This window comes from Siniperca chuatsi, linkage group LG19 (assembly GCF_020085105.1).
Source record: "Siniperca chuatsi isolate FFG_IHB_CAS linkage group LG19, ASM2008510v1, whole genome shotgun sequence".
In the NCBI taxonomy this organism is placed as follows: Eukaryota; Metazoa; Chordata; class Actinopteri; order Centrarchiformes; family Sinipercidae; genus Siniperca; species Siniperca chuatsi.
In genome coordinates, this window is record NC_058060.1 from 23620911 (window position 1) to 23638936 (window position 18026).

The 18026-nt window shown below is 38.9% G+C and overlaps 2 protein-coding genes across 3 annotated transcripts in view; one reads left to right on the forward strand and one right to left on the reverse strand.

The window, feature by feature from the left end:
- The window catches only part of LOC122866379 (hemicentin-2-like), a 480239-nt gene that overhangs the window by 97034 nt on the left and 365179 nt on the right, over positions 1–18026 (forward strand). The gene's annotated exons all lie outside the window — the stretch shown is intronic.
- On the reverse strand, positions 1710–16047 carry cip2a (cellular inhibitor of PP2A). 2 transcript variants are annotated; one of them, XM_044175992.1, is made up of 22 exons: positions 15941–16047; positions 15559–15661; positions 14692–14839; positions 13939–14051; positions 13399–13493; positions 13161–13257; positions 12082–12204; positions 11350–11495; positions 11156–11231; positions 10282–10521; positions 8982–9144; positions 8743–8890; positions 7705–7804; positions 7458–7576; positions 6760–6940; positions 5700–5774; positions 4900–5010; positions 3967–4163; positions 3719–3832; positions 3492–3574; positions 2868–3007; positions 1710–2094 (listed from the first exon to the last, which is right to left on the reverse strand). In XM_044175992.1, exons 2-22 carry the CDS (start codon positions 15658–15660, stop codon positions 1948–1950), a joined length of 2718 nt encoding a protein of 905 aa, XP_044031927.1. In that variant the 5' UTR covers position 15661; positions 15941–16047; the 3' UTR covers positions 1710–1947. The 2 variants fall into 2 exon arrangements, with proteins under 2 accessions (XP_044031927.1, XP_044031928.1); XM_044175993.1 differs by lacking the exons at positions 13939–14051; positions 14692–14839; positions 15559–15661; positions 15941–16047 and having other exon boundaries at positions 13161–13290; positions 13399–13467.

Consider the following 18026-nt stretch of genomic DNA (forward strand, 5'->3'; position numbering starts at 1 on the left):
ATTCATACTCCTATTACTAATGTGCAATATCCACCGTCTCATAATCATCTAATAAGCTACACTTAACTTGACAGTACTCATTATTGTACTATTACTTATTACTTATATTATTACATTGTATTATACCTTACATACTTATCAACCTCTAAATCCACTTTGGTACTTAGGCTTATTTTAGCTTTTACACTTTATATACACTTGGTACTTTTTTTATTTAATTTATTTTCTGACCTGTATTATAGTGTATTATATTTTGATTTGCTTAGTACTTCTATTCCTGCGTGCATTGACGTGAAAGTGAGCTGCTGTAACGAAAGAGTTTCCCCTCGGGGATCAATAAAGTATTTCTGATTCTGATTCTGAAAACAGGCTTTAATGGATTTGAATTTGGATTTAAAGATGTGTTAACACCAGGGTAAAAAGGATAAAATGAATCTGCTTTGAATAATAATTTGTTTTTGATGTTTTTTTTCCACAAAAAAGTTACATACACAAAAATAAATCCAGTATCTATGAATATGTAAATATTGTTCGTTTTCTGGACACAAGAGGTCTCCTACGTCACTGGAAAGTCCATTCTCAGTGTTTGTACACTGGAGGCTTCAAGTCAGTTGCATATTGGCCCCTGAGTGGCTCCAAACTAGTTGCGTTGTCACAAAAATCACAAAATAATGCTCGGACGTCCACGTGTTAAACTGAGATTTAAGGTGGACACAGAGAAACTTTCTCCTTCAGCAGATGAATGTGAAAACAGTCTTCTGGTGTCACACTGACGCTCAAACAGCCAAGTTACACAACAACTAGAAAAACATATTTTTGAATGTAGGGATACATTTCATTTAAAGAATGGCGCATGATCACATGATCGCTTATATTTTGATCTACTTGTGTTTTTTTTAAGTTATCGGTTCTTTTGAAAAAACACAGTTTTAGGAAGTTATCTCAGGGTCAAACTTTGTATCCTGATGCAAGCAGCTGCCATACCTTGGCATGTTCATCTTTCCCGTTTAACAAAGCAGTTTTTTACTAAATGGGTAAACTGTTCACACACCTACAGCCCCATCTAATCCACTGTGTGTGTAAAACAAATTCAGTCTGGTAAATCCCAAACTTTCTAACAAACTCCTTGTTATTCTAGGACCAGTAGGAGGCCTGTTGCATGCTTTACAGCTCCAAAACCTGCATTGTAAGACTTCTCTGGTTTAAACTGTTTTTTAATACTATCACAGCACAGCAGGTACATATTAAATATGAGATTAAAGTTCCAAGTTTATTTGTCATTGCAACTGTAAAAAATAAAGTTAAAATAACATATTGTCTGAGACGCCAGAGAAAATGTGCATAATGACCTTAATTGATGTTGCTAGATGTTCCTGATACATTAGGTAATTTTATTCTTTATGAATTATTTTAGGGAGAGAACAACTAAGAATGACAATTTAGTTTATAGTTGGTGTTTCCTTACTGCACTGTACCTCTGTCCTGTTCTCAGATTTTGTTCTTACCTTTGTTCCTATCTTATCAATTGGGAGTTTGTGGATTCAATCAGATCTATTTTGAGGTAGTTGACACTATACGCATACATGCATGTTCAAGAATGGGTGGCTCCAGTTAGCATGTAACCTACGAAAAAGTATTATATCGGCTCTGACCCGCTATCCAAGGCATACACACAGACATTTTATCTGGACTTAGGAATCCATTACAAATACAGAGCCATCATTTATTTACCAAACAATACAAACACAGACACATACAGGAAACATTCAAAGATTTCAACATGACCTTGACTTTAAAAATACAAGCTTAGTTTAGTATATTTCATGAAGTGTTTTATTAAGTATAAAAAAAGTTTTATAAGTTTAAAAATTAAGATCATAGTCCACAAAGTGTTTTTTTTAAATCGATGATTTTTCTTCATCACTCATCTGCATCGTTGTGCGTTCCTCAGAGCGACAGGTTGACGTCGCTCTTCAACTTGCCGCTGCTGAGGCTGTGGATCATGGAGATCATCGCTGAGTGTTTGTTCAGCTCGTCCTCCTTCTGCTTCAGCTTCGCCTCCAGCTGGCTCTTCTGCAGCTCCAGAGACGACGCCTGGAAAACAGGAAAAGGTTCAGTGCTTCAAATCTCTGCAGCTTTGTCAAAATATGATTTATCTGAATATTTAAGCCTGACACGGAGAACATCTCTAGTAAAGAGTAAATTCTTATTTCATGTATTAACACAACTTGAGTCATTTAAGTCCCAAAACTGAAGGAACTTTGTTCTAAACATGTACCATTGTAAGTGCAGATAAATGGACATTTTTCTTATCATTGTCTTATTGTTTTCGTTTTTTTAACTTATTTACTGGTTTTCTTTGTTTTAACTTATTGTTAACACTCATTGTTTTACTGCTATTGTGTATTACTTTACAAATTTCCCACGCGGCACTATAAAGATTTAATTAATTTCACTTAAACTAAAACAAATGCTTCAAAGGAAACTAAAGGTTCACCAGAAGTTTGAACCAACCATGTTTGACAGAATTTATTTAAACTTTGGAGTGTTTCCTGCTTTATATTGGTCTGTTAGTTCAGACAATATCATTTATTTTATTGTTTGATGGCATCAAATAACAGATTAAAAATGCCTGAAAATATGAGCCCAGGCCTTGTTTAAGAGCACTGTGGTGAAGTTTGTTAGAAAAGAGAACAAAATCAGAGCCAACTACAGGAAAAAACCCAAAACGCACTAATGGGTAGACAGATAGCAGGTGTCAGTTGTGATGCTGACATAACCGAACTGTAGGTGTGACCAGACTCTAAATGAATGTTTTCCAATCCAGTGTTTTTCTGCCTGAAGACAAACACTCTCCTCTTCATTACCTTGATGCTGGCATCCTTCCTGGCCTGCTCCGTCTTGTTAAGTTCCTTCCTCAAAACATCCACCGTCTCCTCCAGTTCTCTCCTCTCTTCATCCTTTTCCTTCACCTTCTCCTCCTCGGCCCTCAGTTCACCACGCAGACCTGACGGGAACAAGGCAAAGCTTTTATTGAAGCAGATTAGGGTTGAATGCCGGGAATTAAATAACACAGCCGGGAAATAACACAGCAGCCCGTCGTCAGGATGAGTCCTGAGCTCCATCGGAGCTGTCGGGACATATTTATTTTCAGCAGAAAACAGACAATCTGTGTAGTCTACTGCCTGCTGAAATAAAATAATGATTATGGAAGAAAAACCTGAAAGTTAGAATAATCATCATTTTATAATTAATTTTCTGCAGCTCTGTGGTTAAAATAAAAATTTTATTATGTGCCGAAGTGAGAAATGTTCAAATCCAGCAAACAGGCGCTTTAACTACATGTTAGCTTGAAGCTAACTTGAAATCATTCATGAAATTTTAGCGACAGGAGATTAAAAAAAATAACCGACACACTAAATGAATCCCAGCAGCTCTAAGACTTATTTAAGACTGATTTACAAGTTGACTGATGTGGATGTCAGACCAACCTGCGATGTCACTGTTCATCTGCTGCAGATCTGAATGGAGGGATCTGATCTCCTCCTCTCTCTCTTCCAACAGGGACGCCATCCTAAGAGAGACAGAAACAGGATTAAGAGAGGGCGCTGCCACCTGAACCTGTGATTGAAACTGATGACTTAAGTGTCAAATGTGTTATGTACAAAGAAAGATGCAGAAATGGATAACACTACTAAATGATGTGTGCGTGGATTACTTTTCGTGCTGCAGCTGCAGTGCTTCGTGGTTCTTCCTCAGAGTGTCGCTCTGTTTGGTGAGCGAGATGTGAGCCGTCTGCAGCTCCTTCAGCAGCCGCTCGCTTTCGTTGAACCTGCACAGAAGATCGATCTCTTACACAGGTTACACAAAAACAACTGTCCTTCCCAGTAAACCTGAAGCCTCGAGGGCCTTCACTCCCACAGTTTGCTTCCTACGGCCTGAACCTCAATAGAAAGGTTGTCTGACCTGTTGAGCAGAGCGTTGTAGGATCCTTTGAGGGCCTGGTGTTCCTCCGAGTCCTGTTGCAGCCTGGCGTTGTGCTGCAGCAGCTCCTCCATATCGGCCTTGGAGCGCTCCACCTCCAGCACCTGGCTGCTCAGCTCGCCCTGCAGATCCTCACGACGACGCTCCGCCTCCTTCAGCAGACAGCCCAGCTTACAGGCCTGCAGACAAAGAAGCACAGAGAGGAAAATAAATGTCAGCAACGGGGAAACTTAGGCTGTAAATGGTGAGACTGACTTGACTCTACCAGCCCTGTGGTATTAATGATTATTCTGAGCATTCAGATGGCTAGGTTTGTTTAAATCTAAGACCTCCTCCCATTTTCCTGACTGAAATCAAGGAACCAGTTTACCATTGAGCATCATAAATCACATATTCCATCATCAAATCACGAATCCTTTATTTTAATCTAAAAATAATTTAAATAACATTGTGATACAACCTAAATGAAAAGCAAAATGAAAGCTACAATTACAAATGGAGCTGCAACTAACAATTATTTTCATTATCGATTAATCTGACCAAGGTGACGTTTTCAGATGTCTTGTTTTGTCAGTCAAAACCCCAAAGATATTCAGTTTACAGTGACATAAAACGAAAAAAGTAGCACATTTAAGCAGCTGGTAACCGTAAATATTTTTGCATTTTTGGTTGATAAGTGACTCAAATGATTAATTAATTTTCTGTCGATTTGATTAATCAGCTAATTGTTTCAGCTCTAATATTGCAGGCTAAACTGATGAACTGGCAATATTTGTTCAACATCATACTCCTGAAGTCTGATGTCTGTGTGATACTAGTACCTTCGTGTTTAGAAAAATGATAGAAAAGGAAGAACTTCAGCCATACTCCTGTAGCTCTGGGTGAAACGCTCTGGTAGAAGTGTGTTAATGTTACCTCGGCCTCAGCTTGAGCTCGTTGGAAGCGATACTGAGCGATGAGACGGTCGGCCTGAGAAAGAGCCAGTGCCTTTGCCTCCAACAAGTCCTGCAGTCGACTCTCCTTAGACTGACGGGGAGACACAAAGAGATATTACTGTTCAAAAAAACTGAACCAACCATAATTTTAAAAACACAATGTTAAACTGAATGATCCACTACTGTCATAACTCAATAAAGTTTTCATAATTATGGCATCCTAACGTTGAAAATGACTAAAAACAGAGAAACCCTCTTACAATCTAATGTGATTTATTGCCTCTGCCCTGTAGCACATCTTCAAAGTCTATGGCCATTTTTGAGGCAGTAGTTGTGCTGGTATTGTACAAGATCAGTTTATCTTATAGGTCATTTCTTATTCATATAATATTTTGTTGGCCCATCTATGAAAAAAAAGAGGACAAAAAGCAAAAAACACACAATGCAATACAATAATACACTTACAGTATTAGGGGCACTAAATTTAATGCAATTAAATACAACAGCAGCATAAACAGCAGCCTCAAATATTAGCGAACAACTTCAAACAATAAATTGATAATAAGCTTCATAAAGGCAGGATTTATTGCAAGGGTTAAGAAACAAATTAGGAAAGTTATTTGTCCTTCAATCACAACTTTGACTGTTTTGAAAACAACTACATCTTTTAAGTAAAATAAGAAGATAAAATATTCGTCCAGTTAGCTGCCTGCCAAGCTAACATTTGCAACAACATTTGTCACAGTAAATTCTCCTCTTTCTTCTGACAAACGTACTCACAGCAAATGCCGAGAGCTTCTGTTCATAAACGTTGATGATCTCAGACACGTGTGAGTCCTTAACCTGTTCCTGCAGCTATGAACAACAAAAGAACATCAGTGAAAAATACATTTCACACTCACAGATACAGTTAACAGCTGAAAGCACTGGAAACAATAAGTTCATTTTAATGCTTTTACAGTGCTGTTTGACACCAGGAATATTCTGAACGCTTGTTAGACCATTTTTGCTTTGAAAAGGGTGATACTGTCAAGTGAAATGTTTTGTTCCATAGCTTTACAGCTGTGTTGATCAGCTAGACCAGTTGTTCCCAACCTTTTTACATTGTGACACCTTAAAACAAAGCTGTGTCTATTTTCAAAGTTGGGCTTTTCCCAAATCAAGTCTTGACTTCTTGCAGCGCTAAATGAATTCAAATCACGGTAAATCTACAAAAGTCAAGAAAGACATTTTTTGGTCCACTACATGTTTCAAAATAAAAGTTGAGAAGAGATGTGTGAGGGTGGTTGAACTCACTTCAAAATGTACACGTACATTTCTGCCTCAAAGCACGGCTTTTGTCTACTGTATTACTGTTATGTATGTAGTGATTAATGGCCAAGTGTTATTCGGCATAGTGAACACTAGTCGGCGCTCTAAGCCTCGTTATGACGGTCTGTACCATTGAACTGTTGAAGATGAAGCCAATGTGTCCTCGTGTCTTTCGGTGCGTGTGTTGAAATTGTTTGCACACAGACATATAAAGGGAGCAACATAGCAATTATGAAACTCTTTAAATGAAAAGCAATGAATAAATACCCATTTTTAAATGTTTTTAAACATTGTAGGCATTTAAATGATGCTTTTATACAAAATGATCCAAAGTGCCAACAAAAGAACAAGCTGAAATAAAAAACAGAAGCCAACAAAATGTCATAACAGAAAACATATTCCTCACTTTGATCATACTGATGTATGGTAAATTCTAATTAAATCAAGTGAAACTAAACACCAATCTCAGCAATAAAACTTTCCAGTATCAATGCCTCCCTTTTCCCCAGCACATACATACATACTCTACCTCTAAGCTATTCTGTATCTTCTCAACCAGACTGTGGACACTCCTGCTGGAACCACTGGAAGAGTCCAGTACGCTGGTGTTAGTTCTGGAGAGCGGGACTTCTGGCACTGCAACACGTTTGACGGACAGCTCAGCCTCCCTCTGGCGATAGGCGTTGTTGGCGGCAATACTTTCTCCCAGACTTTTGAAATATCGAAAGTTTGATTAACGGCATGAACAACTACAGAGCGGGAAACTGAGAACTACCACCGGTAGACATTAGGATTTTTCTATTAATTGTTATTTTCAGTTGGATGATCCAATATTGGTCCTGACTTTCAAGCAAAGATCAATCTTGGGTTCAAATAAAAACAAGTGAACAGATGCTACAACAGGCTGTAAACAAAAATACAGCCTTACAACATTATCGAAACAACTTCTTTTAAAGTGAAAACTAAGCTAAAACACTTCAAGACATCAACATACCAATTGCTAGTGAGATGTATTATAAACCAAATAAATCTGACTTGACATGATTGACAGCTGTGTGTTTCAGATCAGACCTATTCCCCAGTTTTCTAGCAGAGGGACTTTTGAACAGATGGTTAAATAGATTAAAATCTTCAACTTCTCGTTATTTGTGCACAGACGGAAGCTGTATAACTGTAAATGCATTATGCGGCTTTATATAATGGTGTTGTTTACAGCAAGTGACTCACACCAGTGAGGGGAAGTCTGGGAGGGGTGTTGCTTCAAACAACAGAGAGAGTCCAGTCTGCACACGCTCTCTGTGGTGGGACGTCAGAGCCAGAGAGAGGGGAGTGACGATCCTCTGGTCCTGAAAAATAAAGACAGAGAGAAAGTAACAGGTCACAGAGAAAACTACACAACAGGAAATGAAGCAGAAGATGAAGCACAGTGGGTGAAAGAGGTGATGAGATAGTGGGTGTGTGTGTGTGTTTGTACCTGTAACATCCTGTAGAAGCTGGTCTCCATGTCCTTCACCTGTTGCCTCAGTTTGCTCATTAACTCCAGAGTCCTCAGCAGAGCTTCCGCACACACCTGACTGAAACAGAAAACACACAACTTTAACTTTTCGTACCAAGGCTGCAGTGGTGGAAGAAGTATTCAGATCTTGTACTTAAATAAAAGTTGCAATATCACAGCATAAAAATACTACATTACAAGTAAAAGTCCTGCATTCAAAGTATTTTTAAGTAAAAGTAAAGAAGTATTGTCAGCAAGATGAACTTAAATGATAATGTAACACTGACGAAGCCCATTTTGTCTCTTTAATAAGTACTTTTATACTTTATTATACAACTGGATTATTATTACTGATAAAATAACATGCAAGCAGCATTTTAATGATGGGCTGACCACATTGGAGCTACGTTTATAGATTTTATATTCTGCTGGGCGGTTTAATTTATTGCATAACAATGCATTGTATTTTATATGCTCTTTATAAGTTTTGAAAATCTTCATCTGCAAAGTAACGAGGGCAGCTCATGGAACCTAAGAATTAAGTAATTACTGTAATCACTCTAAACTACTGTGTCAATTTGCCTCTACTATCAAACCAACATTATAATATAAACATATGTAAATATTAATTATTAAATGTCGTTATTCTATTCAGCATTAGGTAATGAATAGTAGCTCGACAAAGTTGCTGTTAAGTGATACAAGTGCAAGTGATTGTGGTTAAGGTATTGTGTAACTCATCCAAACATGCTTCACACTTTTTATTTTATGAAACTGTGATCACAATATAGGTTATTGATTGTATGTGGAGTATTTATATTTTCTCTCTCATTTGTTTAATGTTTTCCATGTTTTACTGTAAAGCACATTGCGTTTACCTGCGTATATGAATCACAGTTTGATGGAGCCAATACATTAACAAACTTCAAGCTCTAAACACATGCAATCAGAAAAATACTTGAGCATTTGAAGGCATCTACAGCAAACCTGGCGATCAGAACTACAGCATTCACTCACCTGAGGTCGTTGTCAGAGCCAGGAGGGAGGCAGGTGAGGGGGCTGTTGCTATGACAACAGGAGAGGAGGGATTCAACCTGCGAGAGGCAGAGCTGAGCGCTCACCTGACAGGACACCAAAGATCTGGTGGAGTCCTCAGCACACAGGAGTGGAGGAGTTAAGGCTTCAAAACAAACAGAAACGCACGAATACACACAAACAGCAGACCGGCACAGTCAGATATTGATAAGTAAGGATATTGAGCAGCAGACTGGTGACATGTGTGATGCGGTGGCAGTGGTTTCTGAGGTGGGCGTCTCCCTGCGCAGGATCGAGGCCCTTCAGCAGCCCTAACAGGACTGGAAGCAACATTTCTACGAAGCTCAGGACACATTCAGACACACTCTCTGCTCCCAGCGCCTCCTGGACGGACAGAGAGGAGGACACATGGAGGGCAAAAAGAGACATGAAAGAGAAAAGGAAAGAGAAAGTAAAATGTTAGTAGCTACAAATACAGCCTTTACCTGAACCTATTAGACCTACAGCGAAGTCACGTTGTCGAAGCACAGTCAAACATGGACTGCACTTATACCTCATGTCAGAGGTGCATGCAAGAAGTTTAGAGAGTCACTGTAAACAAAGTGGCAGCAGTGAAACTAAAAGAAATTATGGAAACAGAGATTTAGATACGAAACTATCTGGTGCTGGAAAATGTACAAAAATAAAAGCAGCAAACCAGAAGAGAGAAGGAGAAGGTTTTCCACAAGGCAACACTAAGAGTGGGGTTGGGTATCAAAGGTCACAGTTTTTTGGTGCACAAGGGAAAACAAGGGACGTCCTGGTGGCATTTAAGACGCTGACTACATAATCGAGATGTCCCTGGTTCAAGTCAAGCCAGGGAGTTTTGTTGTATGTCATCGCTCCTGTCATGAGCCCTGACAACTATTCATGTGATATTTTAGTTCACCGTAGGTCACACAAAAAATTCGGGTGGTTGGGTCTACAAACCTATCTTCACGATGAAGTCGAGGACCATATGGCGTACAGTTTTTTTTTTTATGCAAACGTACAAAAAAGAAACTGCTGAAATTTATTTCATCAGCATATACAAAGCTGCTGTAATGTTGGCACAGCCACCAGAGGTGATACAAACTAACGTAAAGCTAATGTGGGAAAACTTTACATTTAAGAGGTGCACCTCTTAACTGTAACATACTGACTGTATACATTTAAATGTAACACATTTAAACACATTAAGTGGTGTATTTGATCCTAATTTGGGTTCATGCTTGTGTTTTAATATAACTGGTTAGACCGTAATTCAGTGCTGCACTGAAAACTGCTGCAGGCTTTACAGTAGAAATGACTTGTATCATGGCTGAGACAGTATTTTAGATTTAGCTAACTGACACTGGAGACTAACAGGACTCACAGATGCACCTGGTCTTAAACTTAGAATCTTTGGTCGAACCACTACACCATGCTGCTGCTGTACACCAGCTGACTAAAACCACTGCGAAATCTGTCAGTGCCTCGTGTGTCCCAGTAGGGCTGCCGTACCTCCAGCAGCTCATTCAACAGCTGCAGTGCCTGGAGCGAGCAGGGCTCGGCGCCCTCCACAGGCGAGCTCAGCCACTGCACCAGGGCAAGCCCAGACTCAGCTTTGCGTCCAACGTCCAGTCCCGCACCCTGCCTGCGGCCTGCGGCCCTGAGTTTGGGTCCAGCCGGTCTGAAAACCACCTCGCACAGCAGCGAACACAGCCCCGAGACACTGCACATGGCCAGGAGAAGCTCTAACACCTGCAAACAACACACACAGACCAAAATGAGATTGTGATGGGGATTTTTCACTATTTTCTGACATTATACTATATAAGTCATTGTAAATGAGACCGAGTGGCATTCTTTGTCAACTTTCCGTACTTGACGGTTTAAATTCTTTGAGGTGCTACGGACACAATTCTTCCTTTTACCTCCGCTACAGGTCATTTCACATTGTCACATTTTCATAAGAGCACCATCAAGAATGCGTCATCGCCTTTACCATTATCTACTTTTCAGATTTCAGTTTGTGTATATACTTTTGAACTACAACCTACAACCTATTAAAAATCTCTTTTACAAGGCGTCCTAAAGGGCTATGGCTTTAAGACGCTTACTGTGAAAAAACAAACTCCCTGGTTTGAGCGCGGCCGCAGACTTTTGTCTCTCCCCTCCCTTCCTTCTCTTTTACCACAAAAAGGTCAGTGGTTACTGCAGCTGCAGAGTCTTACATTAAATAAATGATTTGATTCACCAACATTTTAACCATCAAACACATTTTAGACACCTGTGATGGTTTATGTGTCTGTTTATGTAGTGTGAAAGTTATATAAAGACACACAGAATGATGTGTAACATGTGTGCAAATGTTGCCTGGTTTCTCTCGTCTGACCTTTGCTGCAGAGTCTGGGTCTTTTGATTGAAGCAGTCCTAAAACTTGAGACACGCATGCAGAGAAGTGCTGATACCTTCGAATGGAAAAATGGTTTTCAACTTTAATTCATGGTCAGGTCAACAGAGCCTTGAAGCAAACATTGAGGTTAAACTCTATGTGAGAGCCACACGTCTCTGTCTGTGTGGTTGTACCTAGAGAGGTAATCTGCTATTTTGGGGTTCTTCAACAAGTCAACCAAAAGGTCAACAGAGTATTTTCTTGTCAGAGTACCGTCGCCATTCACAATGATGTTGAACACAAGCTGGAAAGTCTGGTGGATGTTCTTTGCATCAAAGAGCTGAGGGAAAAACACACCAAAACAGACAGAGAAGATGAGTAAGTCTGGCTGGTATTAAGCAACTTGTTTGCAACTAATTTATTTTCACAGGGGAAATGAAAATTCAAGTGGAAAGGGGAACAAACAAACAAGAAGAAGAACAAGTGTTTTCTTATTTGTTTGCACTGTTGAGAAAAACAAGCTTGTCATTCATACAGAAACCAAACACATACTAAAAAAGAAAGACTTGTTATACCTTTAAAAGGGGAAGTTAAATATAACAATAGTTTTTCTCATACACCATGAGTCATATATAATATTGTTCATCTAAAGGCCTACACGGTTCATTGACAAAAAATTTGAGTGAAATAATTGAAAATATATGAAACTGCCAAACTGAACACTGAAATTTCCAGTTTTGAAAGTAAGGGAATCATCAGCATTACACTGTCAAGTTTCGTCTTTGGGAGGGAAAGGATGCAGGAAAAAAGTCAAGTATTCACAGGTATGCAATATTAAATTGTACAAAAAATAAAATAAATAAAAAGTCAACATTTGCCTAGTTTTAAATGCAAGCAAATCCCAGTAGCGAGTGTTTCGTACTTACCTTTTCTCCAACCTTCTCATTCAGAGTGAGGCTGGCCAGTATGGACAATGTGAAGACTACCACAGTCAGACTGTTGTGAGCCAGGAAGTTGATCAGAGTACGATAGAACGGCTTTACATTGTCCTACAACAACACACAAAAGAACCAAGGTGAGATATTTAAAACTAGCCCCAAGTTGATCATCTTTATGTTGTGTGGATGTCGTGTTTGTCTGCAGTCTTAAAAATGTCCATTGAGTTGATTTGGAACAAACACTTGAGTTACTGCTCAACACAACAGGTGAATTTTGTCATGTGAAAACCTGAAACAATGGCTAGTAAGGACTGGTTAGGCTAAACGTGCCAACCATGAAAAACTTTCTAGACATGTTCTTGAGCTACACATTTCAGACGATTCAGATGCTTTGTGATTGTTCATGGCTCCGTCAAAGCCTCTTGCAACATCTTTTTTAACTAATCATCCTATTTGGTGTCTTTTAAACACATTAACACACCAAAAACAATGTCATTTGGCAGACAGCAGATATTCATTTTGTAAGGAAATGTTGCGCTGAAAAGTAAAAGTAAGTAAAGAGACTGCAATGGTGATCCCTGAAGATCCTAGACCACCATACCTGCTGAATGTCCGTTTTTGTTACAGTAAGGACAAAAACAGATGGAAATTACAGACACAAAAATGGCACCCACTTATTACAAATATGTATTTTTTTGCCTGGTTTTGTTTTATCTGTATATTTATATAAAATATTTGTACATTATTTTTTGCAAACTCATATGGAATTAATATAAATTAAGTTGCGAAAAAAAGAAAGATAAATAAAGAAAAACAAAAAGCCTATTTACTTCAATTATAGCACTGATCCATTCCACAACACTTCTAATGTTTATGTAACTGGTCCAAAGACCTTCTCCAAAGTGGACTCTACCAGCCACCATTTACTGCTGATGTAAATATTTCATTTGTTTCTTGATTTGTTTCAGTGTTTGGCAGATAAATTATGTAAACCTGAGATGCTGTTAAAAACAAAAATGTTCATTCTCGTCCTCACACACAGACAGACATCCCGTGCAACGACTCACCAGAGACTTGATGTGGCTCTGCACTGAGTGGTTGTCACGACACAGGTTGGCCATGAGGCCGAGGCACGGCATGATGATCTCGTCATTGTGAGACTGTCTGTGGCGCAAGACCCGTGGTTTTAATGGTTAACTGAATGTCAAAAATACAGCTTCATTTTATCATCATTTCATTTTCCCCTCGGGGATCAATAAAGTATTTCTGATTCTGATGCTGGCAGATGGATGATGTGGTTCTTACATATTGGTCATAAGAAAAGCGATGAGTTCGTGGATGTAGTTTGTAGACTGGAAGATGCGAGTGTTGTAAGTCAGTTTCTGCAGCACCTGCAGACACTGAATGATACATACGAGACAACATTATGCATAGGTGAGGGTTTTTCCTGGCTCAAAATGATTCAAAGATTGTACCTTAACCATAACCGACAGTATCTTGATTATTTATTTTCTTTTAGGAAAATAGGAGAATTAATTTAAACATGTGCCAGACATCATCTACCTACCCTGCCTGTAAGGAGCACTGGCTCTAACTAACTGAAAAATCTGAGTGATTTTATGTTCATTTCTTTTTACAACAAAAATCATAAACATAAAATAAACAATGAAGAAGCTCTGTTTACAAGGTAGTAAAACAATATATGTTACAAAAAGAAATTTTTAGAGACAACATCGTCTGTTACTCGAAGAATTTTTACAGTATAGTACCTAAAATGTGTATTTAAAATATACTGTACACAGAAGAGAACAGAGTCAACTAAACCCACTGCAGTGATGAACTTACCTGCAGTACCAGGGGCTCTCCTGGGGTGGCGCTGTGGTAGTGGATGATAGACGCCAAGGTGCTGGTGAGGTTGTAGCTGCTGTGAAGAATCTCCCGACTGTCATCATCACAGGCTGAAGGAGGGAGCATGCAGGGGGAGAAAAAGACAAAATATTTTGTTTCAGAAAGAGCTAACAGCTCGATTTTCTGCCTCAGGAATCACACTCACTTAAATCCTGACAGTGTTGCTTTCTACCTTCACACTGTCTTATTAAAGCATAGCAGTGATCTTTCTAAAGGGTCGTTATACAAGGAGAATAGGGAATGTTTGCTAACATACTTCAAGGTAATTTGAAAGTACTTTTTATGACTCAGTGACACTATATGTATTTGTATTTAATCTATTTGTATCTAGTGTTCTTCTAGTCCCAGCTGAACTTTTGACATTACACACATCACAGAAATACCCTCAAAGCAAAGTGGAGATAGAGTGCTTTTTGTGAACCAGCTGATTTGATGGTTTTTAGTAATGTGTGACCTTTGACCTAGCAGCAGAGCAAGGGTTGTCTGGATGGCTGTGTGAGATCCTATTTGTGTGCATCTGAAACCTATTGTCTGGTCAGGAAGATTTCCCAAAAGATAACTGGGTGACAAGCTAGCAAACTGCCAAGACAAAAAATTGAGACTGGCTCCTGTTCCTATGTGATGCCAACACGAAACTGCCAGAGCATTAAGGTTATGGTGCATGTGTGGCATGTAGTATGCACAGTCTACCTAGTTGAACCAGCAGGGAGATGATGGAGCTCGTCAGGGTCGGGCTGGTGTTTGGGTTTCCAGCCAGCTCCACCAGCCCACTCACACACTCACGGGGAAGAACATGGCCTGAGGACAGCAGCTTCTCACATTTTAGGCCTGAAACCTCCTGCAAACACACACACAAACACAACATACATATACAAGTACACTCCTGAGACTGTAGGCTCCATAGGTGTAAATTTACACAGGGATTGTATGTAAAACACTCCAACCAACGTGCAGTAAAGCTACAGTATCCCTACCAATATTTCTGGCTTGTAATCACAAAGCTAAAACAGATTTTCATTTTGGTTTGATCCCGTTCACACTGTCCTGTGCTTAGAGACAAGCTCAGAGCCAGCACATACTGTGGGGCAAGCTCAGAGCTCATGCAGAAGCCTTTAGGCCTATAGTTCATCTCTATAATCATACTAATGGCTATTTGGATGGCAATGTTTATATTGTATTTCTTTGGACAAGTAATATGTATGTTATGCAATTTCTTTGCATTGCCTTATTTCATTAAATGCTGTCAGAGGGTCCAGGGTGGGGGTGACTTATCCTTCTGATATAGTGCACCGTATTTCTTTATTTTGAAATGAGGAAAAAATAAGTAAACTAAGGCTTGTATATGCTTGTACATGTCCTCCTTTTTCACACCACTGATGGCAATTTATTGCAAGAAGATGTACACTGTCCAACCACACCATAACCTCTGATTTACCTCCTTGAGATGTTCCACCCCCATCCTTGTGTATATAAACCCTGAAGCCAGTGCCCTTTGGTATGACAGGCTGTAATGAAGGGACATAAAACCAGACCAGTGAAGCAGACAGCAGAGCTCACCTCCACTTGTTTCTGCAGCTGCGCTGCGTTATGCGCTGTCCTGCCGTCTCTGTACTGCTGGATAGCCAGCAACAGAGACTTCAAACACGTAGTCATGTCCATCCTGTAGAACAAAACTATTGTCTTTAATGTTATAACAGCGAGACAACACATCACCTGGCAAAACTATGCTCTCAAAGCAAAGTAACTAACGTTTTCCAACCTCCACCTTGAACCTCAAAGTTGCTAACACTAACTAGCTAACTAGCCTATCTTACAGTTTCATGACAACGGCAAATTAAACCAACTAATTCAAAAGCGGCGTAATATTTTTGACCGCCGCTCATTAGTTTTAATCGATTACATGACATATTTTCGTGTTTGTTTGTTTGTTGCAGACTACCTGTGGTGCTTCTTCTTCTTCAAGAAACATCAACACCGGGCAACACAGCGGCTACTTCCTCCCGCTTCGAGCTTCGAACGGGACAGGAACGGACCACGTACGAGAAAGGGGGGGGGGGACGCCAGGTTAAAGCTACATCGATAAAGTTTATGCTAAATCGTGTACAATATAAACTAACATGGATGTGTTCGTATATTGAGCATGTTTTAAATTAAACAACATGTAAAGTTTAATGTAATTTTTTTTATAAATTAAGCGAACTAAAATTTCACCCCCCCCTTTTTTACATGTCTTTGGCGAGGCCACACGAGAATTCACGTAACCTGAGGGGGCGGAGCGAAAAGCAGACGTAAAAATTAAATTAAACTTGTTTTTATTTTTATATTATCATCACTTTGATTTATATGTTGAGTTAACATGAGTAAACTAAGCTCTGTCCGAATTTAACATTTATTGTTGAAATGCTGTTTTTCTATTTGTTATTTGTAAACTAATTTAAGATATTTTTGTCCTTAATGGTTCACCTACAGTTTTACCTAAAGTATTTTTGTTCCAAAACTTCCTGCCACAGCAGATCCATAATACTCCTTTCCATAGATATTATACATAATACTATAGGGCACTTTATAGAATATAATAGGAAACCATAAAACACTGTTACATTTCTTTAAAGCACACATTTTAACTGCTTTACAAAAACTTAAAGCTGCTCTAATCAATATTTGTTGTATTAACAATGAATGAAAAGGGTCGCTTGTTTGACAAGCAAACAGAGAAGTGCAGTTCCCTGTAGCTTTACGGAGCATTTAAGTATCTTTCAGCTATTTTTATTTATTTTTTATTTATTTTGTTTTGCATGCAGTCCCATACAAGTCTGTCTCTAAAAAGTTTACCACAGACTATTCAGTTCTGACACTGTGTCAGAGTTAATTCAATATTGTGGTTGGTGGTGTTGCATTTTACTGACATGTTTTTTTAATGTTTTGTCCAACTTATTTACAAACATGAAGGGGACAGAATATTAGAAAAATTATCTAATTATCTAATTTATTATCTAATCTAACTATTAGAATAGATATTTGGTAACTACATACATACAGCTAACTGTCTGTAACTAACAAAGGGTTAACAAATGGTATTTTTTTAAACAAAAAGTTTTTTTATAAGGATCTCTTTAACACACTCAGTTGTGACCAAGATATGTATTGAGTGGGACATTTTACAGTTTACAAAACAAACTTATAATTTTCTATGGAAGACAAACTATGTAATAGAGACACAATTACCCTTAAACATGAGCATTTCTGTGCTGCTTTTTCTTGTTACTTATTTATGATGTATGTGGCATTTAGACAGGAAACAGGCAAAGGTCTGTTGCAGTTACATTGCATGCATCTTAACTGCCAACCCCTCCTCTCACATTTAACCCCATGTCAAGTTTATTTATAAAGCACATTTAAAAAATAGTTTAGGTTGACCAAAGACAAGCATACCAACGACAACAATAAACAATAAAGAGAGGACAAAATACAGAAGTACAACCATGACAACCGAATGAAACATTAGCAACAGATCTGGAGGGGGGCACATCGAGTATCTAGGGGCAGGTGGTGCCACAATCGTGGAGCAGCAACTGCAAAGGCTTTGTCACCTTTTAGTTTAAGTCGAGATTGTGCGACAAACAAAAGATATTTCTTCACCGATCTAGGAGACCTAGGAGCTGAGGGCCAGTGAATGGGTCTGACCAATAAGAGCCTTGAAAGTAATCAGCAAGATCTCAAATTGAAAGGGAGCCAATGAAGAGAGGCCAGAAATGGCGTGATGTGCTCCTGCTTTTTGATACCAGTCAGCATCCTTGCAGCTGCATTTTGGATGAGTTAATGAAGACTGGGGAAGGCCTAGGTGAAGGGAATTACAATAATCTAGTCGTGATGTAATGAAGGCATGGATTACTTTTCCCATGTCCTGGGAAGACAGAATAAGCTTCAGAGTTTGGACATGGTTCTTAGCTGGTAGTAACTCATTTCAATTCAGTTTATTTATTTATATAGCGCCAATTCATAACAGAAGTTATCTCATTGCGCTT

What these genes read in the sequence shown, in the direction of transcription:
- cip2a (XM_044175992.1), bottom strand. Translation starts at nt 15,660, where the DNA reads ATGGACATGACTACGTGTTTGAAGTCTCTGTTGCTGGCTATCCAGCAG. An exon ending in GCTTTTCTTATGACCAATAT is followed by an intron (nt 13,258 to 13,398) that starts GTAAGAACCACA and finishes CTTGCGCCACAG; the next exon opens with ACAGTCTCACAATGACGAGA. An exon ending in GGAAGGATGCCAGCATCAAG is followed by an intron (nt 2,095 to 2,867) that starts GTAATGAAGAGG and finishes CCTGTTTTCCAG; the next exon opens with GCGTCGTCTCTGGAGCTGCA.